The sequence below is a fragment of the Babylonia areolata genome, chromosome 19 (assembly GCF_041734735.1).
Source record: "Babylonia areolata isolate BAREFJ2019XMU chromosome 19, ASM4173473v1, whole genome shotgun sequence".
In the NCBI taxonomy this organism is placed as follows: domain Eukaryota; kingdom Metazoa; phylum Mollusca; class Gastropoda; order Neogastropoda; family Buccinidae; genus Babylonia; species Babylonia areolata.
Window position 1 is genome coordinate 44484197 of NC_134894.1, and position 24597 is coordinate 44508793.

The following is a 24597-nucleotide window of genomic DNA, read 5'->3' on the forward strand; positions in this document are numbered from 1 at the left end:
GTATTTTAGGCAAACACTTCCTTCTGGTTTTCTTCCAATTATTTCTTTTGGCTGCTGGTTTGATGGCGGTTTTGTTGACGTTGGTGCATGCCATAAATATATTGTGCACATGGATAGTTACCAGTCTACAGTTATCTGGTTGTCTTCTTTCATCCAAAGCAGGGACATGTTTTTCTTAAAAATTAGGCTTGGGATTTTGAAGATTTCAAGTGTGAATGAGAATGGATGTCAACTGGAAAGTGGCAGTTTCTTTTAGTTTTGATGTTGTGGAGGTGAAGAAAAAGATACCAGACTGAAACCTTAAACTTCAATCTGACCCCTGCGACTGTACATTGTATATCCCAGTTTTTAACTTTCAATATCTTGTTGTATTTTGCTGTAGAAAATGTTCAGATATTTTTATAACAACTTTGTGCTGCTTTTGAGCATGAATTTTGCACACAAAAAAAAAGAAAAAAAAGTTATCTTTCACAGGAGTCAACGAAGTATCTTCCAGAAATAATGTATGCATTGTTTTGGGAAGAAAAGAAAAATACCGCTAAAGCCAGTATTTAGGCAAATGAAGATAAATCTTGGATGGAAGCATGTTGTATGTTTGTTGATAAGTTTTGGATGTGCATGTGACAGTGACTTCACATCAGCAGTTGAAATTCTGTGTGTGTTATTTCTAGTTGTGTCCAAATGCATTCATGGGTAATCATGTATGTACATTTTTTTTTTTTATTGTGTTGGAAACAAGGTTTGAAGATGATAATCTTTTGTATTTATTGATATTTCCATCTTCCTTTTTTTAAAGGATAGGGAATTTTTTTGTTGTAATTGACTCACTCATTTTAAGGATTTGTTTGCCTGTAAGTGAACAAATTATTTCTTCACCAATTTCTTTGTTGTTTATTGATAGGTATTTGATTAAGTTGTAACAGAAATAATTTCAGATATTTTTTTATTGTTACAAATTTAGAAGATGAACATGAGATGTTAAAACCATAAAGACAGTGTTTATGGTTGCAGAACCAGTTATCCATAACAGGACCAATGAGTAGAACCGATTTTTTTTACTTACACGATACACTCCAGTCTTTTTGATGCCATTGATTCATCAGATTTTGATTATTACTGGTGGCATTACTGCTGTTGCTATTTTACTGTTAGTGATAAAGAACAGTAGTGGTGAGAACAGCAGAAGTGATATTGCATTCGTTTGTTGACATCAAGCTAATAGCATTGCATTCATGTGTTGACATCAAGCTAATAGCATTGCATTCATGTGTTGATATGAAGCAAATCTTTAATCAGGATTAAATTTTTTTTTTTTTTTTTTGAAGGTTAATGCTTTCAAATGAAAATTGTTTGTTTCTTTGTTACAAGCGCTTAACTCATAATAGTTGTTGGCAAAATTACTACAGTAGCGTGTTTATATTTGAAATACAACACTCATACACATTGTTTTCACTACTGACAGCTTAGTTTAAGTATTCTTTTAATTGGTTTGGGAAAATGCAGTACATGATAATTTGAAAGAGGACATTGGTAATGTTCCTGTACAAAGGGAAAAAATACAAAGGAAAAGTTTATTACAACTGTGTCCTATACAAAAAGAAAAGAAAAAAAGTTGCTCTAATTCATTTCTATCAGGCTTTTCCAGTCTTCATATTGTTATTGTTAAAGAACAAATGATTCATACCTTCATTACAAGGTTGGTACTCAGAGCTTCTAGATATACCCATGTTGAACTTTTTCTCAAAAAAAAAAAAAATCTTTGTTGGCTTCTCAAAAAAGTTGGCTTCTCAAAAAAGTGTGCATAAATTACAAATCTTCAGCACTATTGCTATATTTTTTTCTGTCTTATGTTCCTCATGAACTAGACCTTCTGCCCATGTACACTGTATAAAGTCATCTTCACTTTTCACTGTTTGGAGATCACTGTATTCCCTATGTCAGAACCAAAGAATGTGAACAACTTTCCTTTTCTTTTGCAGCTGTTGCAGCCTGAAATATGCTACCACATCTTCTTCTTCATTCGTGGGCTGCAACCCCCACGTTCACTCGTATGCACACGAGTGGGCTTTTCTTTTACGTGTATGACCGTTTTTACCCCGCCATGTAGGCAGCCATACTCCGCTTTCGGGGGTGTGCATGCTGGGTATGTTCTTGTTTCCATAACCCACCGAATGCTGACATGGATTACAGGATCTTTAACGTGCGGATTTGATCTTCTGCTTGCATATACACATGAAGGGGGTTCAGGCACTAGCAGGTCTGCACATGTGTTGACCTGGGAGATTGTAAAAATCTCCACCCTTTACCCACCAGGCGCCGTCACCGTGATTCGAACCCGGGACCCTCAGATTGAAAGTCCAACGCTTTAACCACTCGGCTATTGCGCCCGGCTATGCTACCACATGAAACTTGCCACTTATATTTCACTCCTTCCCCTGAGATAAAATACTAGCCAGAATCTTTTTTTTTTTAGGAGATATTGCCATTCCTGAAGTTTATGGAAAAAACAAACGAACACGTTTTCTCTTCTATGTTGGTTGTTGGGGTGCTGTTTGTGATTGTGTTTGTTTTATGTGTGTGTTGACATGAATGACTTGAAATGTGTGTGTTCTGTATGTGTTATGTGTTGCTTGTCAGTGAGCAAGTGACTGGTGTGTGCATGTGTGTAGAAACATGAATATATTTGGTTTGTGTCATTTTCTCTTGTCTGTATTATTACAACTTTGCTTGTGTCATGCATAGAGCTTTCCACCATGCTAGAGGAGTGTGCAGCAGAATTTTTTTTAACAATCAAGGCAGACACTTTTCAGCGCCCATTCTCATGAAGCTTGACAATGACGAATGTAATGATTTGTGACCACCACCACCGTGTTTGATGGGTAAGAGTAGTGTTCAGAACAGTTGAAAGAATCTTCATGTCTATGAGCGTTCAGTCTGCATGCTGCTGGTGTGAATGGTGGGGGAAATTAAGACATTTTACAAACTGATTCCCAAAGGTACATGACAGGAGTGCTTGTCTCATGACTGCTGTGTTTTCATTTTACATTTCCTGTGGATTTCAAAAGGGTTGGAGGAGGTAGACATCCATGACTGGAATGTACAAACCCAGCATTTATCACTCTTCCCCTGTGCCCCCCACCCTAGGGACTGTTGTTGGGTGCTATGCTGAAGACTTAGCTGGCCCTGTTCCTTCTGTCTTTTTGGACAGTGTATGTGTTGTTTTTTCAGGAGCTTTAGTGTGTGTGTGTGTGCCATAAAATCCGCTTGTGTTCAGAATTTTGAGAGTGCTCAAAAGTGTGTGTGACTAAATCTGAACATTTTATTTTTTTTATTTTTTTTATTTTTATTTTTATTTTTTTGCTGCGCTGTTATTTGAAATGAATACCTAATAACTGTTTTGGTTCACTTTTCTTCTGACACAATTTTTTCCCTCCTAAGATTGTATTTCAGAAACTGAGAAAGTCCAGTAGGATTAGACATTTAAAAAAAAAAAATGTGAACACCAGTTTGGGTATTTGTATTTGTCTATTTCAGTTTTGTCAGAACAGTGTATGTTGATTAAATTTAGACACTACATTCTTCTTCATGTGACACCGTTGTTGATAGTTCTGTCATGTAGGTGCATGCTGGATGTTTCAGTGTTTTCTTTACCCACCGACTCTTGATACAGATTGCTGCATTTTTTATCTGCATGACTCATCTCCTGCATGTCTGTATCCAGTGAAAAGCAGTCAGTCAGTAGCGGATCTTCACTTGGGTTGACTTGGGAGATGAGAGAAATCTTCCCTCCACCAGGTGTGACCGGAGATTTGAACCCAGCCTACTCATATTGAAAGCTTAAATGCTGTAACCACTCAGCTGTTTTACAGGTGAACAACAATTACAAATAACAAGGTGTTTGTATTCCACCTTGACTATTACTGTTCAGAAGAAGAGTAGGTACTAGCCGTAGAAGGAAGGGTTGGAGTGAAGATGGCTTGTTGAAAATTTCTTTGAAGAGTGAAAACTGGAAGAAAGATTGACAAGCAGTGGGAAATTATTGACTTGCAGTGGGAAATTACTGAGGGAACATTAGATACAGGTAGCCTGTTGTTTGTGACACTGGTTAGTAGTGGATGCTTGTCGTGCACACCGAAGACTGGTTTGAAGAGAAAAGGAGTTCACCTGTAGCTGCAAAAACTGATTCGAAGAAGAGTTGATTTTGTCTGTTGTTGGCAAATTGAATTGATTTGAACAGGAATGGGTTTTGCCACTGATGGTGAAGAACGATCAGAAGATGGCTTGGGGGGAGAAGGGGGTGGGGGTGAGGGAGAATGCTTTTTCTGTGGAGCTTGAAGTTTTAAATGTTTTTAGGTTCCGATCAAGAAGAAGAAAGTGGTGAAAGTGATCCCGAGGACAATGTGCCATTCGCCGCTCTGCAAATCACGTGGCGACCGGCTACTCAGCCTACCAACGTGGCCACATTCCAGCAGCCGACAGGCCCTGCGCATTCACTGCCAAGCACTGCCACCCCACTGGATTATTTTTTTTTGGTTTATACCCATCACCTTTTTTCAAGTTGCAGCAGAAGAGACCAACAGGTATGCCCGACAAAAACAAGCAGCTCGGGGCACACCTGACCCCCTATAGTTCCACACAACACCTGACGAAATGCGGGCCTATCTCTCTGTGCTGATCATGATGGGGATCAATCGTCTGCCACGTTTGTGGTGCTACTGGTCAACCGACCCTCGCTTCAGGAATAACTGAATCAGCAGTGTCATGCCCAAAACACGGTTTTTCAAAATCAACCAGTGCTTTCATCTGCACGACACATCTAACACACCTGCACATGATCACCCCGACTATGACCCATTGTACAAGGTGACAAATTTCATCAGCATGATTCTTCCTTTGTTCCAGACCAACTACCATCCAGGTCGTGAACTAAGTATTGATCAGGCAATGATCAGGTACAAGGGTCGGATATTTTTCAAGCAATGCATGCCAGCCAAGCCAACCAAATGGGGCATCAAGTTGTGGGAGATGTGTGATGCCAGGACAGGGTACTGCGTTGCATTTGATGTTTACACCGGCCGTGCAAGTCGCAGAGACACCACCATCAGTCATGAAGTCGTTCACATGTTGACATCACCTTTCTACCATCAAAACAGGCACTTGTATTTTGATCGTTTTTTCACCAGTGTCCCCTTGATGACACACCTGGCCCGAAATGAGACATATGCCTGTGCCACTGTCAACGTCAACCGCAGGGGGTTACCAGAGGAGGTCAAGACTGCCAAATTGAAAGAGAAGGGAAAATTGCTGCAGATGCAGAAGGGCTCGCTGATGGCCACAGTCTACAAAGACAACCGTCAGATCTACCTTCTCAGCACCAACCAGCCACCAGGTATGACGACAGTGGAGGACAAAGTGACGCCGACAGTCATCGCCAGCTACAACAAGTACATGGGTGGCGTTGACAAGTCAGACCAGTATCGCGCCTACTACCCTGTTGGTCATCAGAACAAGAAATGGTGGCGCTACATTTTCCATTCTCTGGTCAACTTGTGCATTGTCCAGGCCTACCTCACCTGGGAGGTGTCACCTCTTGACCCAGTGAACAAGACCTATGATCACTTGATGTTTCGCGCTGACATTGCAGAACAACTTCGCGCAGGATTCACCTCCAGGAAGCGCAAAGCAGGGTGCAGCAAAGCAGTGCCAGATGCCCCCATTGCCTTTGCCAGCATCGACCATCACAAGTTAGAAAAGATCAAAGGGAGACGTAGGGTCTGTCGGCAGTGCATCAAAGATGGTCGCAGGACAGCAAAGGGATGAAGGGTAGAAACATTGTATATGTGTTCTTTCTGCCAGGTACCTCTGCTTCCACAGGAATGACTGTTTCCGTGATTACCATGGACAGAATGTGGCTCAACATTAGGACAAGCTAGCTTGTTTTTGTTTATGTGTGTGTATGTGCTTACCTGTAGTTTTGGTGACTCTGTGACACTTAGCAGTGACACTCTACTCACTATCCTTACTGTACAGTAACACATTGTGTGCATATATAAACAGATCTGTACAAAGTGCTTTGAACAGTGACATAAGAGCAACATGGAACTGCGCTTGAAATTATCTTCAGTAACTCTTAAGTTGTGACAACTGACACTAGTTGTGTGACATTCTTTGGATTACCTGTGGGGACTGTACTGGCAGACAGGAGACAGATCATCTCAGGTAGGCCGCAGCTTCATTTCACAACACTAACGTGCATATTCTAATCATCGCATGTGACATATTTGGTGACAGAGACACGAGCTTTCACATCTAGACACACACAATCTCGCTCACATGACAGAACAAAGCCTCATGACCATTCCTGCCGAATTTCATGACTCTAGAGGTTTATTCTTGGTTGTGGTGAAGCGTGAACCATACATACCCATTTTGAGGCAAAACTCACCAAAAGAATCCAAAATCTATTATGTTGTTTTTTTCTTTTTTTCTCTTTGAAAAAAAAACCTTTCAGATTATTTCTCATAACCCTAGCAGGAAACTGTTGGTCATGTGCCCACTTCTGACAGGGTAGAACAATATTTAAAGGGTGTGTGTGTGTTCTTGCCAGTTTTGTATGTGTCATTGCACATCTTAGTGAAAGGGAAATGTGTCAGAAATAGTTGATTTGCAAATGTTGCTTGGGGACTATAAATACATTTTCTGGCAACTAAGTAAAGTAATTTGAGGAGTTGCCAGACTACTTCTACCTCTTTGGATTGCCGCATTGCATGTCCATTTTGGAAAATGTCATCTGTGTCAATGTGGGGCCAATCTTTCAGCTGCAAGAAACAGAGCTGAAACATGACAGCTAGAGCGATCGTGTGCATTGGAATGAGAATATGGAGTTCTAAATCATCATTCTTATCAAATCATTTCAGCAATCTTATGGTCCATAGATGCAGTTTTTGAGGTCACACTTTATATCGCTGGCTTGTCGAGATGTTTTCCATGGGCGTAAGAACTGATTGTTTTCTTTTCATGACCTACTATGTCAGTATTCTTGCTTGCTTTTACCATTGTGTGTTCAATGTTGCTAAGCTTTTGAGCCAATCTTTTTTAGTTTGTAATTATCTTGCATGAGCATTTTGCGTCTGAAGGTTTCATTGCCAGTTGTTTTTTTTTTTTTTTTTCAGTCTTCTGTCCAGATTTCTCAAGTTTCTATACAGCTGCATATTTGTGAAAAAGTAACCCCAGTTTTGATTTTTTTAAAGATTGAGAATATAGTTGGAAAATATTCCAGTTTTTAACATTTAACCTTCGCTGGCTGTCGCTTCTGACTACACACGGAAGCTCATGTGGGTTGTCCACGACCCATACCACTGTCACTTTTGACTACACACGGAAGCTCATGTGGGTCGTCCATGACCCATACCTTTTAAGAGACAAAAACCTGTATATTCCTCCAAAGCTTGTGTGGGTCATGCACGACCCATACTTTGTAAAGAGACAGAAACCTGTATATTCCTCCAAAGCTTATAACAAAATATAGAAAAGGAAAACATATCATAACAACTGATTACACACATATGTGCTTGCACACACACACATACACTCAGAAGAAACACATGCTCATGCATTCACACACGCACACACACACACACACACACACACACACACACTCACACACAAGCACACACAACTGATCACACACACAAACACACAACACCACATGCACATACATACAAACCCTACTTATGTAGTGGGAGAGTAGTGGGGTAGTGTGGCTATTGAAAGTAAAACTTCTTTATTTTCCTTCACTAATTGCAAATTAAACCTTCTGAAATCACTATTAAAAAGGTATGGGTCATGCATGACCCACACGAGCTTTTGAGGGGTGACCACGTTTTTTCCTCTTTAAAAAGCATAAGTCATACACGACCCACACAAGCGTCCGTGTGTAGTTAAAACGCCACCTTTAATTACTCATTAACTAATAAATGAATTTTTTTCATATTTTGGCAAAAGTTGGCCTTTTAGGTGTAGGAAGCATTTCTGAAATTTCGTAGAAAAATATTAAGAATTGGCTGAGATATTTGCGTTTTTGTACCCTTCTGGGTTGTGTACGACCCACGATAGCCAGGGAAGGTTAAAGGTAGAATTCCCCTTTTTAGGATTGACAGTTATGCTCTCCAGTGAAATTAAATTTGAAGATTATTTACTTGTAGTTTCTGTCAGAGAAAAAGGGCAGTGTGGTGGATTGGAGTTGCTTTCTGTTTTTGTTTTTCTTTGATTTTTGTTCTTGACTGTTTTTTTTAAACGGTTCATGTTCTGTGATCTTGATCTTTCAGCATGCAAGGGGTATTCCTTGAAATGTCTTATCAGTCTTAATAAGTTGTTTTGCCAAGTTCATGCCATGATTATAGAACGTTTTATTCATGTTTTTCTCTGGGTTGATTGTGCATACACATGTGCATCTGAGTACACACACCCACACACAAAACATGTACAGACGCATACACACATACACTCAAACACACAAACACTCTCTCGCGCACACACACGCACACATACAATCATATCTGTTTGTATATGCAAACACATGCTTTGTAAACCCGCTTTCCACAATACATTGGGTGAATTTATTCCAAAGGATTTCTGCTTCTGTAAGCCCATGGTGACAAACTGTTCTGAAACAGCATTATACTAGGTTATAACTTCTGCAGTTTGGCAATATTCATGTGTGAAAATAACAGTCATGTGGTTGGAATGTTAGTACTCTGCAAATTGTCCTCCTTGAAAGTTGAGTTATTCCAGGAACACAACAGTATAAATCCAGGATAGGTGGTAAGTGCAATTCTGAACATTTGACTGAGTTACAGACAGCCACAGCTCCTGTTTTTGGGATTGTTTAGTTACCTTAAACCCTTATCCCTGCCCCTCAGTCTGATGCCACCCCTTCCCCTCCAAAGGCCAACTCAGTGGCCTGACACTGTCATGAAAGGTGCTCTTCAACATTTGACTGAGTTGCAAAGAGCCACAGCTCCTGTTATTTTTATTTTTATTTTTTTAAGCTCCCTTAAACCCCTGTCCCTGCCCCTCTCTCTGATGCCACACCATCCCCTTTACCTCTAAAGGCCAACCCAATGACCTGACACTGTCATGACAAAGTGTGTCATGAAAGGTGCTCTTCTACATTTGGCTGAGTTACAAAGAGCCACATCTCCTGTTCTTTAATGGGTGTTTTTTGTGTTTCTTTTTATTTATTTATTTTTTTTATATACATATATATAGTTCCCTTAAACCCCTGTCCCTGATCCTCTCTCTGATGCCACACCATCCCCTTCACCTCCAAAGGCCTACCCAATAACCTGACACTGTCATGAAAGAGTGTGTCATGAAAGGTGCTCTTCTACATTTGGCTGAGTTACAAAGAGCCACATCTCCTGTTCTTTAATGGGTGTTTTTTGTGTTTCTTTTTATTATTATTTTATATATATATATATATATATATATATATATATATATATATATATATATATATATATATATATATAGTTCCCTTAAACCCCTGTCCCTGATCCTCTCTCTGATGCCACACCATCCCCTTCACCTCCAAAGGCCTACCCAATAACCTGACACTGTCATGAAAGAGTGTGTCATGAAAGGTGCTCTTCTGCATTTGACCAAGTTACAAAGAACCACAGCTCCTGTTTTGGGGTGTTTTTTTTGTTGTTTTTTTTTTAGCTCCCTTAAACCCCTATCCCTGCCATTCTCTCAGATGCCACCCCATCCCCTGCACCTCCAAAAAGGTACCCAATGAACCGACACTATCATGAAAGAGTGTAACATGAAAGGTGCTCTTCATGTGAATTGTTTCATAAGTATCCTGCTTCAGAGGAGTCGTCGTTGTGTTTCCTGGTTTCATCATCATGGTTAGCTTTTGTTGAATACACTGCCAAAGCAGGTTTGAAACTTTGGTTGTAGGAAGTGTATTTTAAATATCAGTTGCCTTACGACAATCACATAGTTCATGACCAACTGGTCCGTAGCTTGTAACATTTCCACTGCAGGGCTATTGTCATCTGTGGAATGTTCTATTTGTTTTGAGGAAAACAATCTGAATCATGCTCAAGTGAACAACAGCATTCATTTTTTTGTTTTGTTTTTATTTTGTTCATTTATTTATGTGTTGACAGCATTTATTTCATTGCGTTGTAAAAAAAAAAAAAAAAAGAAAAAAAAAGAAAAAGAAAAAAAAGGGGGAATTTGGAACTTGAAATGTATTAGCCGAGATATTTGTCTGTTTGCTCATGTATTATTCAGTTCATCATATCATATTTTCTAGCTTTTATCTGTTTGCTCATGTATTATTTAGTTCATCATATCATATTTTCTAGCTGTGAAGAACTGGTGATAACCTTGTTTCTAGGAAATGAATTTAGCCAGTGCATAAGCTGTAAGAGAAGTTAAAATGACAGGAATTATGGCCAGTCAGCTTGGTGTAGCTGGCCTATCGACCTCAAATGATGTAATCAGGGGAATTTTGCGTTGACACTCCCTTTGAAAGTATTCATTCCATTAACATGGCAATATGGTTTTGCCGTTGCGAGCTAAATGTTTCAGGGAAAAGATGTGTTGCTGTAATTTGAGAAGTATGTCAAAACACAGTATCTCTCACATGCTGAATAGGAACATTTTTAGTTTGACTTCGCTATGATTTGTGTATATATACATGTCTTTGTGTGGGTGGGAGTGCACATGTATAAATGTGTAATTTGTGTGTGTGTATGTATGTGTGTGTGTGAGAAAGAGAGAGAGAGAGAATGTGTGCATGTTGGTTTCTAGATATGCAAGCTTGAACCTGAATGCACAGATGCGGGTCTCCTGATGCATGATTTGTGCCATTGGAGTTGTGAACACCATGCACATTACATGTTATTGCAGGCTGTTAGAACCTTGTTAATATTTTGTGACTTGTATGTGGTTATTTTACAAGTATTACATTCATTAACATGTTCACAATCCTTTTTTTCTGGGTCATTCGTAAGTCATTCTGATGCCTAATGTATACATATGTATCTGTACATATATATTAGGCATCAGAATAAATTGTGAATATATATATATATATATATATATATATATATATATATATGTCATATTTTTGTTTAAATTTCAGTTTAAGTGTGATATGCATTGCAAATTATAAAAGCATGTGTACTACTCCTGTTAGTTGTAGGTGTGCATGGTTTTCCCTTTCCTTAAAAATATATGTGTATATATATTCATGGTGCTGAAATGTAGCATCCCATGTGCTGTGTGAATGTACTTTTACATCAAGTGTTTTGTGATGTGTGATAGTGGGGATGTGCACAGGAATGAATGAAGTAATTTCCGTTGCTGATGAATCTGTTCAGCTTGATGGAATTGCTGTGTAAATATCTTGCCGGTTGTATTAATTCTATTACTCTAATAAATGTAAACATTTAACATTACCGGTATATATTTACATGCAGTTATGATTTTACGCATGTTCCGTAGCTCGATTTAAAAGCTTTGTTGTTGTTCACTGTAGCTTGGAGACAGAGAATCAGATAAAAACACACATTTTAGAAAAATTAATGTATTAAAAAAATGTTGTAGTCTTTCTGGTTTTACATATGTCTATCTATTTATCTATGTATGTATTTATCTCTATATTTTTTCTGTATATAGGAGAATAAAAACATTTATCTTTTTTGAAAGTCCTGCTTCTTATCCAATTTCATTCCTTTCTTCATTTAAATCTTACTATGATGTGTAATGAAACAAAAATGTATATAAATTTTTTGGCTTCAAGAAAAAAACCACCACCCCTCCTCATGAAAACTGTAGTATATCGTTAGCAGGGATAGATTTTGTCTTTAATTTGAAGAAAATGCTGTCAGAGAGAGGGGGAATCTGTATTTCAGTTTTGTAGCATTTGTTTTTGCAATACAATGATGAATTATTTGATCATTTTCATGCAGTTTATTTCAGTAAGAGAATTAAAAAAAAAAAAAAAAAAAAAAAAAACTGTTGAAAACAGTCTGTCAATTTGACATAACTCTCACCTGGAAGTAACAAGGTAATCAGTTTATGACATTTTTCTTCGTTGGAAGTGACTTGGCAGTCAGTTTGTTTGAAGTGACAAGGCAATCAGTTAGGCATTTTTCTTAGTTAATAGTGACACTGACAGTTTAGGCAGTCAGTTAAACATATTCTTAGTTGGAAGTGACAAGTGAGTCAGTTTGACATTTCTCTTAGTTGGAAGTTTCTGTACTGGCATTTCAGCGATTTTTTTTTTTATATATAATTTTTTTCCCCTACATTTTACTTTGTTTTGGCATTTAGAAATTCACTTCGGTTCAACAGCCCTGAGGCCCTGGCTACAAATTTACAGCATTATAAAAATCACCCACTCTCACCCAGTATTTGGACTGAAATCTACTCCCTTTATTGTACAGTAGGGACCAGGCAGACAATGTTTATGTTTACAACTTAGACCAATAAGAGTTGCAGGAAGACATAATCACACAGCAAAGAACTACAGTTTCACTGGACACGAAAGCTTTATGTATTAGGTTTTTGTTTCCTAATTTCATCGTAAGGGTTGTGGATATTGACGAAAAATCAATGTTTTATTTGTTTCCATTCACCCATGTTTTGTGATGGTGCATGTAAGTACTCCCTCACACTTCCTTCTGTTGGTTGTTGAGCGGTATGTGTTGAAGACAAGTGGCGGTATCAAGTTGTGAACCCACCTCTGTGGTAGTGTTTGTCACTCAGCTGGACATTGACACGAAGGGCACACAGGTGAGTAGGTAACTGGCACTTAACATTTAAAGAACTCTGCACACATAAACGTCTCGACGCACATATCTGTGGTTGTGAGAGAGAGTGTGTCTTTTGCCCACCGGTGAAACAGTTAAGAGAAATAACAACAGACATTTTTTTTTCTTGTACCAAAACATTGCATGTGTTGCCAGGCAACAAGAACAGTTTAGTGAAATGCGTTTAGCCTTGAGCTGATGAGCAGCATTTTTTGGGTTGTCGTTTTGGTTGTTGTTGTCATGTTAAATCTCTGCAATGATGAACTATGATCCTTTGTTAGTCTTCATGTGATATGGTATATACATTAGAATGAAATGTTGATGTACTGCAGAAAGTTTCTTCAGGCTCATTTTTCTTTTTGTTTCAAATTTATCTCCATTCAAAATAAACCAGACTGAGGAATGGTACGGGTCTGTGTATGAGTTTCTGGGTGATGGATGTTTATGTGTATTGGTGTATATATGTATGTGGGTGTAACCTGAAATGTGCATCAAAGGTAAAACCCCACACCCCCAGCATTCAGTTCCAAGGATACCCAGGCAGTTGTTAAAGGCTGTTGGTGCTTAAACAGAATAGAAAATGTCTGCAATACATGCAGTTTTTAGTCAAATATTGTCTGTGCAGAGATTTAGAACTTGGAATTCTGGAAGTGTTAACTACAACACTCTGGTGAAGAATTAAAAAAAAAAAAAAAAAATCCTTTACACACAGACCAAAACCTAATTGATTGGTCCCTGGTCCTTAGCATGGGACTGTACTTTATATATTTCTGAAAGGCACCTCAATGAACTCCATGGAGGAAAATATTTACAAGTAAACTTCTGAAACTGGAATTCATAATGATGTTTCATAAAAACACAACAACACATTGTTACACAAGGTACATAGTCTGAAACACAAGAATGAGCAGGAAAATGACATGAGTCAAGAAGTCTTGATTACAAAGAACAATCCTTGTACACCTTTAGAACTGAACCTAGCAATGTGTTTCAGCTACCCATAACAAAGGGCAAAATTAAAGTACATCCCACCTTATCCTCTGTGCGTATATAATTGAAACGATGAATGTACAGCATTGTTTTTAAGAGGCTGTTGGGCTGTAAAAAAAAAAAAAAAAAAAAAAGTATTTAACTTTTGAAGCAAAAAGAAAAATACAACCCTTCTATTACACGGTTGACATCATCATCACATATCCAAAGTGCAGTGGACATGTGTCACAATGGTAAGACAGCAAAATCAATTATTTAGGACACTATTGTTTACTTGTATTTTTTTCAGTAATATATTATTTTCTATATGTGGTAGGTCTGTCACCTCAGTTCCCTTGACACTTGCATGTTCAGGGCAGTGCATACAAATTTTAATTTGTTTTTGCATAATTTGGATGATGCACATTGCATTATGTACATGGGAAGGTTCATCAGCATTATGAGATGCTGATTTGCAGGCATTCATATAGACTGCAGAAAAAATAAATGAACAGCATGTGCCATTGTTTCTACTACTACTGGTGCTACCACTACTACTACACATTTTAGATGCCAATGAACAATTTATCAGTAAAACACATGCGCGAGTGTGCACGCACATGTCTGAACAGCGGATTCAATAGAAGAAGTTGAACCAGAGCCAGATTTATAAGAAAAAAAAGGAGGGGGGGGGGGGGGGGGGGGGTTGCAACAGGAGCAACTGCCACCAACACCTCAACCACTCGACTGAAGGAGGTCTGCCTAAGGCCTCGACGCGTCTTGAATGCTCTGGAACTGTACGCCTGGTCGTCATACTGCCCCTCTCCCTGAAGCGATAGTCCCCCGTTAGGAAGCGGGCAGAACGGTGTTTGACGCGCTCTTGTCTGTTGATGTCGCCTTAATGGTACTGGTCCCATACAATCGCCTATTTTAAAAAAAAAATTTTTATTGATGGATCTAATGAGGGTGATGTATGCTGTTCTTTTACAGTACGTGGCACAGTGGCATAGGTTCCGTCGCAAGAAGCCTTTGGGGATGTTGACTTTCTTGGTGCCGAGCACATAATACATGGTCTTCTTCTTCTTCTTCCTGTTAGGAGTCCACGGTCATCACGTTGACCATTCTGACACCGTAATGGGGAGGAGCGCAGCAGCGTGGCCCACCTTCCTAGGTGATGGAATGGAGGGGGTAGAATGGTGGGCCCAGTGGTGGGTGGATGGGTGGGTTGGTGGGGGGGGGGGCGGGGGGGGAGCCATCAACTGTTTCAGTCATCAGGACCAGGCCTTTCCGGCTACCGAAGCGGCCCCCGGGATCAAGCCCCGACCGGCAGAGCCCTAGTCGCGCCATTTGAGGTCGTCAGATATCAGGACGCTTAAGAATGGGTTTTTGTCCACTTCCTGCAGAATTTCATTGTTTAGGCTGTACATAAAAGTTGCCTTCTTCATACTGAGGGCATAACACTTTTTACGTTGAACTTCATTCCCCAGGTGTTAGTCCGGGCTTCAAAGTGCTTGATATCTTCTTGCAGTGTGATAGATGGTCTCGAAAGTTCTTGATTACGGGTACAGAAGGCAGTTATCGGCAAATAGTCGTAGACTGGGAACATTAATTTTGTTGTTGGGGTTCCATCTTATTTACAATCCAAACCACGGTCTTCATTGTGAAGACTGTAGTTTCAACGTTTTTCCTTTTATTATCATTATTTCTTCTTTTTTTTTCCTTTTTTTTTTACCGAAATATGTACACAACTGCGATCATGTTCACTACTTTACGGGTTGGGACTAACTCAAGAAGATGAAAGAAAGCGAAAAGACATTACCGCGAAAAGTTTTACGCAATGATAATTACCTTAATTATCTCTTTATTACTATACGCGTCTTTGGATTTTTCTGTTGGCCGACAATGAAGGATAGGACAGGAGGTGTACACCAACGTGAAACCCGAATGAAAGCAACAGAATGGCCTTGATTGTTGGCTCGGCCAACCACCGTTTCGCCCTCTGTAGTAACGATTGTTTTCATTGGTGGGGAGCAGAAACTGTGGGCGGCGCTGCAAATTTGAAGCACCTTGGGTGAGCTATGCCTTCCTGCGGCCGATTTCGAACAGAAGGTGAAGTTGCAAAGTTTATTTATTAACGACAAATACAAATATTTAGTTTTTAAAGTGTTTAAGGGGGTTGCTCTCTGTCGTAATTGTTTTAGGGAACTGTGTGTGAACGAATGCACAAACGTTGGTGTTAAAAAAACAACAAAAAATAATCCTGAAAATTTACTCAGTGTTCAGCTGTTCGGGTCTTAAAAAGAAAAGAAAAAGGGGACTAGATATGTTGTCGGAGATACATCGGAGTTAAGTTTTTTTGTTTTTGTTTTTTATCAATCGTGAATCAAGTATTGTATACATACAGATTACTGCAGCATTTGAATTTCAACATTATAAAAACAAATTAAATCCGGGACACATTTTTGAAATTGTTGCGAGTGCTGCTTCATTCCGTGTCTCGGAAAATGTGCAAATTGCATCATGACCGATTTTGCATATAAATGTGACATTTTTATCACTGTTATTATTAGTGTTCTTGTTATTGTACTTTGCACCGGACCACTGAATTGTTGGCGAGCCCCAAGTACAGCAGATTCACAAACCATGAAAGTTGGCTGCCAATCAATACAAAGAACAATTTCCGGTTCTCTCCCATTGAGTTTGATTTTAGAGAATGATGATGCTGTTTCTGTTGCCTTGTACCCCCCTTTTTTTTTCTCCCATCATCTGCACCGTTTCAGTGGCATTGCTTCCAACCCACACATTCCGAGTCCCTCATACACGCCCACACCCGGGTTCGTCTGTCGAAGTCAAAGCGCCGGCAGTCCACAGGGAACCATCGATGTTAGATCGCTAGAGGAGACCCTGCACTGCTGCTGAGTCACTTTGGTGGTGTTCAGTAGTGCCTGTTCTGATTTATTGTACTTAGGACACTAACTCACTAAGCCCCCTACTGATGACAATAATGGTTTTGCCGAAGAGCCAGACTGAGTGTCTCTCCCAGAGTGGAGACCTCCACCATGTCCCTCCAACAACAGTCCCCCATGCATCTGCTGACACTGAAGACATTGACAAGACTCACCCCAAGCACAGAAGTGGAGGGTTATCAAAACTGAGGTCAGCATGAGGGCATGTCATGAAAGACCACATAATTCTAAATCTGGGACTTTTTTTTTTTTTTTTGTATCAATGATGGAGGAGGAGGAGGATAATGATGATGATGATGCTGGTATGGAGGTCCATTTAAGTTGGGGACTATGTGACAAGGCTGTACTCTACGCATCCTGTTATGATGATATCCTGGCATCAGCCAGGCCAGAGAGATGGAGACATTTGCATTGTTAGTCAGGAAATTTGAGCAACACACCCAAAGACACACATTTAAAGTGGATGGTACTCGACAGTGTGGTCGTAGTCTCCCCATTTAAGACCATAGCACACTTAACTCTGGATAGTAGCCAGCTGCTGGCTGAAAACCCTCACCTCAGCTGGGATTTAAACCCACATCCTCCCAGCCTTCAGTCTGCAAAGGCTAACCACTTCACCATGGCGGCAGATTTACACAAGTTAATAAGACGGGATAGTCTTGACATGAGAAATGAGTCGACTTGATCATCTTGGTGGCTGGATTGTACAATATGCTTATTTAGGCAAATGTTGAGGTTAGTGCTGTCAGTACCCACCCCCCACCCCCGTCAGCCTTCCTCCCCCCACCCCCTCCCCTGCTTCTTCCCAGCACTTGCTGTCACTGAGTGCAAATTTTCAGTATAATTTTGGTTATAGTTTTGTCAGTGGAATTTCGTTAGTTGAAATTTTGAGTCGTAAAGATGCATAGTGTGACCATTTTTGGGAAATAGGCAAAAGGAGGAGATGTAGATTAACTTTCACATACAAAGCACAGTTTGTTTTGCTTACAAAAAAGTGAAGTATTTATAGTGACTGAAAATAAACCTTTGTTTCTCAGCAGTCTAAAAGATGCCATCATGAAGGTGTCCAATAAATACTGCTGAAGTTTAAACATCAGAATTATGCCTAAGAGCTTTTTCAAAATGTTTAACACCTGTTTAATTATCTTAATTCTCAACAGTTATTTTCCGTTTCCCCTATTTTCATTCTTTTTATTTTTAACACAAAAAGACAACAATGAACAAAACTCAGAAATGCAACATGCTCCGAAAGCACTTTGGGGAGAAAAAGATTGCATGTACAAATTATAAGTTACCATCCCTCAGCCCTCAGCTAAAAAGATGACACATATATATATATGTATATTACCATTCCTCAGTTTACAAGCACTACCAGTCCCCTCCCCAGCTGGCCCAAGTCTTCATCTCTAGAGAACAGCCCATCAGCTCAAAAGCCGCTTGACTCTTTGAAACCAGTAGTTTGAGTAATCATTTAATTTTCTATACAGCCCAGTTGCTAAAGAGCTGCTTTAAGTCTTTGAAACCAGTATTGGAATAAGCATTTAATTTTCTGTAAAATCATTTTCAACTGTTCTGTGATTGCCATAAATTTTCAAAGTATACTTAATGTGTGCAGGAGAAACTTGTAATATTGCAATCAGTGTGTGGCATTGTGTTGATCTCTTTCATAAGGGGACAAACTAGAGATTAAAAACCTGACTTACACATGGCCATGGGTGTTCAATTTTACTGGAAGAAACAAAGATCATATTATTGTATTGGGGAAAAGAGCTGCAATGAAAATATCTCAGGAAAGTTTGAATGGACTTGGGCGAAATGGGAAAAAAGAGTAAGGGAAAAGTAACATCTGGTAAGGAACAGATCATTAATATTACTCTGTCTGTGTATGCATGTATGCTTGTATGTGTGTGTATGTGCTGCATTGTTTTGTTTCAGTTTCAGAGTGTAGAATGGCCTGGAAAAATGAGCACTACAGGACACACAGAAATGAGGAGAAAGCAACGCTGTCATGCAAATATGTGAAAGATCTACTCAAGAACAAATTTGTTGTTATATTGGGAGACAGCAGTAAGTTAGCTGGTCCATCTTTTTCTTTATATCCCTCACCACTTTTATTTTTCCCTTTTTGTTGTTGCTCTATCCTCTGCCCTGTTTCATAGGCATTACTCCACATTCCTCATCTTCCATACTCAGCCACACCTAGGTTTTATCTGCCACAATCTGAGCAGTGATGGTCTTCAGGGAACTGTTGTCAGGTCAACAGAGGAAGCACACAAGTGGTGACCCTGCAATGTTGACGAGTCACAAACAGCAGTGTTCAGTAGTGCCTGTTCTGATTCAGCATTCATACTCAGTCATAGGATAGCACCTATTAAGCAACTGACTGATGACAATAACTGCATAGTTGAGGAGCCAGACTTAGTTACAGTGTTCCCTCCTAAGTGAAGACCACATCTTTTTGTTGGGTGTTTTTTGGTGGTGGTTTTGCTTTAAATTCTTTTCGTGTGGTCTGTCTGTCAAGAAACTACTTCCAGAAGTGAAATCCTACAGTAGAGAGGAGTGAAAGTTTGGTTTGGGGGGGGGTGGGGACTTGCTGCAGATAAATTACATACATTTTATTACTGCTCAAACCCTGTGATCTTGGATCATGTTGACCGATAGTCTGTCAGTATTACCACCTTGTTAATGATGTATGTAAAGATGTTCTGTACATTGCAGAGCTTTTCTTTTTCATATGAATGAAAATGACAATAGTCAAATTATGTAGGAAAGCATCCTTGTGATTTACAGTCTCAGATTATTGATAAGCACTTCATGTCACATTTGATCTTTTGGGGGAAATGATTTTCATTTTGGTGTGGAACAGTTCTAGCAGGTATTTGATATTCATTTGGCAGACCACAAAGAAATTAGCCAAGAATATCCTTGAAGTAATTTCTGCCAGCATACTCAAGATTAGACACCCATCCATGCACACATCATCCGATTACACTTGCACAGATACACATGCTTCATCCCCTGATTTCAGCCTGTAGAAGTGCATGAAAAAAAAAAATATATATATATATATATAAATAAAAGAAGAAGAAATTAATTTTGACTGTCACACTTCTTTCAGTTTCATCATTCAATGAGCAAATACAATGCTTGTCTCATAATGTTGCAGCCTTAATCCATTGTGTGTTGCATGTACCATTGCTAGTAAATGCATACATGTGTTAATGTGTGTACATTCATGTGCATGGACAAACACATCTTTTGTACATACATGCCTTTGTGTAAGCAAGCACATGAATTTGTGCTTGTATATAATGATTTATCTTTGTGCTTTTGTGTAATAATACAGATATCTCAGTGTCTTATATGCACATGTGGTACATGTGCCATGTTTTTTGTTTTGAAAAAAGAAAAGGTGAAGAGAATGAAGGAGTTGCAGATGACAAGATTATGTAATACAGTGAATGTCTGATCTTTATTTTTCCAGTCCAGAGAGGCATCTATAAGGATTTGATATCACTGCTGCAAAGAGATGTGGTGCTCACAGACAAGGATCTTAAAGCTAAGGTCTGTATTTTGTACAGTGTCTGTGTGTGCGAGTAGTCAATGTCCTTGTGAGTCTTATAATTGTTTCCTTCCAGTTACTTGGACAGTGTTTTCCAAATCATAGGACACTCAGTTTGAAAATTCAAAGGTATTAACAGTTTTTGTTAGGTCAGAAAATTAATTAATATTTAAAGTTGTATTTGTTCTTAGTTTTAAATGACTAAAGCCTTATGACTTAATTTTTACTTTCTGCACAGAATTGTCATGTTGGATATACTATGTCAGTATGTGTGTTGTGCATGAACTTGACATTGGAGCAGTATAGCCGAATAAGTTTATTTATTGATGGATTTAATAAGAAACTGCAAACGTGATCCAACAACAATAACTGAATAAGTTAGTGAAATAGTGTAATATAATAATTATTTTTCAAATTAAAACAATGTTCAGAGAATCTGTGATTCCAGGGAGAGATGACTTTTCTGTCTGACACGCTGATTGAAGGGGGAGTGAAAGAGGGATTGAACAATGGAGTCACCTATACAGAAGTGAGACAGTACCAAACTTCCACTCACCTTATCCGATTTTACTTTGTGACTCGCTGCTACAATGCTTACGTGGAATCTGTCTTGCGTGACTTGGAGGAAGAGCCCAAGCCAGATTTAGTCATCATGAACTCATGTCTGTGGGATATTACCAGGTAAGTTGCCCAACAAATGAGGTAAAACCATGAACACCAGTGCATCATGCACTTACTTAGCTGTTCTTGTTTAGTCAGTCCTTAATGTATGTTATGGCAGGAACCCTCAGTTCCCAACCACCGTGACAAAGGCCCCCAAGTGGCTGAAAACGTGGTTCAGTGTTAATTCTTTTATATTGGTTTATACAGCGTACATTTCAAATGTTTATTTATTGAGAATAGTTTTCATATTCTTAAACACTGCAACTACGCTTTAAAGGTTTTCTTCAGAAACGAGACATTTTTGTGGAGTTTAATAAAGAAAAAGAAAAGTACATTAATGCAGGACTTTTTTTTTTTCAGACCATATACCAAAGCATGATTTACTGCAAGTTGCTTATATCTGTTGTCACTACTTCTGTCAGTTACTTCTATGGGAAGGCACTTTGAATTTATGGTCAAGAAGGGAATTGAAGGCCGTTATAATGGACAGTAATGCCTATGATTAAAGTAAAAAAAGGAAAAAGAACAAGGAAGAATGAACCTCAATGCAAGAAGTAACAAGGAAACCACTCAAAAGAAGCATTTGAATGCACAGACATGCGCAGTTGATTTTAGCGTATGTAAAAGGACCCATCTCAGCAAAAGGATTGCTCCTGGCAAAATTCTGTAGAAAAATCCACTTTGCTAATGAAATAAATGCACTTGCAGACAGAAAAAAGAAGGGAAAAAAAGAAAATATGGGTGGCCCTGCACTGTGGTGATGCACTCTCCACAGGGAGAGAAGACTAAATTTTGCACAAAGGAATCTGTTGTGACAAAAAGTAATAAAATACAAATCAAGACAATAAAATGTATTACAATTTACATATTGTAACGATGTGGCAGTTCATAAGAATGAAATGGAGGCAGTAAATAATGATTCTATTTTCAAGCTGGCTATCGCAGTTACTGCAGAAAACAAAGTTGTCCATGTGGGCTCCAACTAGCAACTGAGGTTGCCTGATGTCATATGCAAAGTTGTATGTGATCCAGCACAATGCAATATTGTCCGTCATGACTACCACAATATTACATAAGCATATGAAAAAAATGAAGGCACAGTCAAAGTTGAAAGAATCGGTGAGCATACACGTGTGTGCACACACCTGCATGCATGTTCGCACATATTCTGTATGAACATATCTGCACACATAAGCCTATAAAATGCACAAATCCACAATGCAAGTATTTTAGATTGCGTTTTTCAGATTGGAGAATGTTGTCAGAAAAGACGGTGATGGAAGATATTTTGGACAGTGTCAAGTGACTCAGATTTTAGGGCTATGGGGAACGCAGCTTGTTGTTTTGATGCAATTTTCCATCTTTAATAATGCTATGTTATGTTACAGTTGTTGGCTTTGTCAGCGGCATAGTGGAGAATTGGTATCCCTTTTAGATAGGCTGGGAATGCCTTCCTGGCTTGGGTGTTTGAATCATGAAGTGTGACAAATATGTGACATGATATTGAGAGTGCTGGCTGTTGTGTGCAGGTATGGCACCTCAGCCATCATAGACTACAAGGAGAACATGGGCATGCTATTCTACCGCCTCACAAAAGTGTTGCCACCAGACTGTCTGATGGTGTGGAACACCACTTTGCCCATCTCCAGAAATGCCCGCGGAGGGTTCCTGGTGAAGGAGATACAGCACAACAACCAGACGCTGAGGATGGATGTGTTGGAAGCCAACTTCTTTGCCAGGCAGATTGTTGTCAACCACGGGTTTGATATCCTTGATCTGCATTTCTGGTTCCGACATAGGATTGACTGGAGAGTGGCGGACGGCATTCATTGGTTAGTTGTATGGGTGTTTTTTTGTGCATACTTACTTTGAATTTGAAAAGGTGGTTTGTCTTGTAACCCTGTTTTTCCCCCTGCAAATTGTAGATGATTAAGAGATACAGAATACTCTTTGGGATTCTTTTTTATATTATTATTATGAATATTTCACGGGTTGACTTTTAAATTGTAGGATGCTCTGCCAAATTGAAGTCCCCAAAGTTACTTACACCAGATATTACAGACTTGCTACAATATTCATTTTTCACAACAGTCCTCGCAAGTGCATGATACACACTCTTTTATTGTCAATAGTTGGATGAAATTAAATTCATTTTGCTTTATTTGATTTATGCATATATGGCTGACTACCTCAGGGCAGATCCCTACATAAGGCTTTTCGTGTTGAGAAAAGCAAGTCCATGTTTGGGTGGGGTGAAAAGGGTTTGTGTCTTGAAATATAGATCGTAGTCTGTGCTTTCATTGTGGGGCTGTTCTTTCTGGAAAACCTCATTGGTGCATTCCAGGTTTGCTTCAGTTCTTGGTTTTTCAGTTCAAGTCTCTGAGCAGTCTCAAGGCCATTCTCATTGCCTTTTCTGTGTTGCTGAGCAGTTTTTCCTGTCATTTTTTTTTTTTTTCTTTTTGTGCAAAAAAGAAAAAAAAAGGTGTAGACATGAAAAGATAAGATACTTGATTACCAAATTTTAAAAAAAAGGTTTTGTGGCACAAACTCTTATCCACAGGTCAGCACTGGCAGAATCTCATATATATGGTATATATATATATGTATAGATTGCAGTGATGTCAGACTGTTTGATAATGTGCAGTTCATTTTCATGCTTTGCTTTGTTCAGGAACCCCACAGCTCATCGTTACATCAGTGAACTGCTGTTGAGTCATGTGGCCACTGCCTGGGGCTTCCCCTTCCCACCCATCCAGTTTTCTTCCCTCAGCCACCCCTTAATGCAGCGACCAGACCCTGCTCTTCATGGCCCGCTAATAGATGTGGCCACACGTCTGAACGGTGAACCTCCACGCAGATCAAACGGTTATGGTCGATCTGTGACCGTGTACCGTCGCCCTGCACCATACGCAGTCTTGCCGCCACCGCCCTTACCTCAGAGGCCTCCTCGGTATGACCAGGAAAATGACTATCGTCCAGGCTGGTCCTCAAATAATGACTTCCAGAGCTGTAACACTTTCCTCCCACAAAGCAGCAAGTACTTTGTGCCTGACTTGTCTGAGACGGAAAATTTCCGCAACGGCTGGTCTCCATATTGTGGTGACAATTTCAGAGGGCCAGAGCGACGTCCTGGCAGATTTGGTCGTTCCCGTAACGCATACTACTGATTTAGTTCATTGTACTCCGTCCTGATGATATTCCTTATGCATGCTGCTGATGCTTGCACTGTCTCCTCTACCACCAAGCTTGCTGGTCGTTCCTTCAACATCTTTTAAGGGAAAGGGTCCAGTGACACTGACTTGTTTGGGCCTTCAGTTTTCTGCAGCAGTGTCATCTTTGTTACAGACAGATCTCTACATCTATTGGTAAGCTGACTGTTTATATGTATATATGTACAATTGGAATGTTGATGTTGACTTGTATGTTTTTTTATATTCTGTTCAAATCCAGGTATATTCCTAGTCATTTTTTATGGATCTGAACATAGAACTGGAAGTTATATTGACACTTTTTTCATTTGAGAAAAAAAGTTATCAAGAAAATTAGTTAACTTCTGAAGAGTGTGTGTGCATATATGTGTGTGTGTGTGTGAAAGAGAGAGGAATAT

The 24597-nt window shown here is 39.3% G+C and overlaps 1 protein-coding gene across 1 annotated transcript; it reads left to right on the top strand.

The window, feature by feature from the left end:
• The first annotated feature begins 18786 nt into the window (after positions 1-18786).
• On the top strand, positions 18787-24174 carry LOC143294329 (PC-esterase domain-containing protein 1A-like). Its single transcript, XM_076605780.1, has 5 exons — positions 18787-18832; positions 20250-20329; positions 20776-21008; positions 22520-22822; positions 23662-24174. Exons 3-5 carry the CDS (start codon positions 20782-20784, stop codon positions 24155-24157), a joined length of 1026 nt encoding a protein of 341 aa, XP_076461895.1. The 5' UTR covers positions 18787-18832; positions 20250-20329; positions 20776-20781; the 3' UTR covers positions 24158-24174.
• The last annotated feature ends 423 nt before the right edge of the window (positions 24175-24597 follow it).

Bases quoted from the DNA above. Each gene is read 5' to 3' on its own strand.
- LOC143294329 (XM_076605780.1), top strand. From the start codon at position 20,782: ATGACTTTTCTGTCTGACACGCTGATTGAAGGGGGAGTGAAAGAGGGA. The intron at 21,009-22,519 runs GTAAGTTGCCCA...TGTTGTGTGCAG, and splicing joins TGTCTGTGGGATATTACCAG to GTATGGCACCTCAGCCATCA. The intron at 22,823-23,661 runs GTTAGTTGTATG...TGCTTTGTTCAG, and splicing joins GTGGCGGACGGCATTCATTG to GAACCCCACAGCTCATCGTT.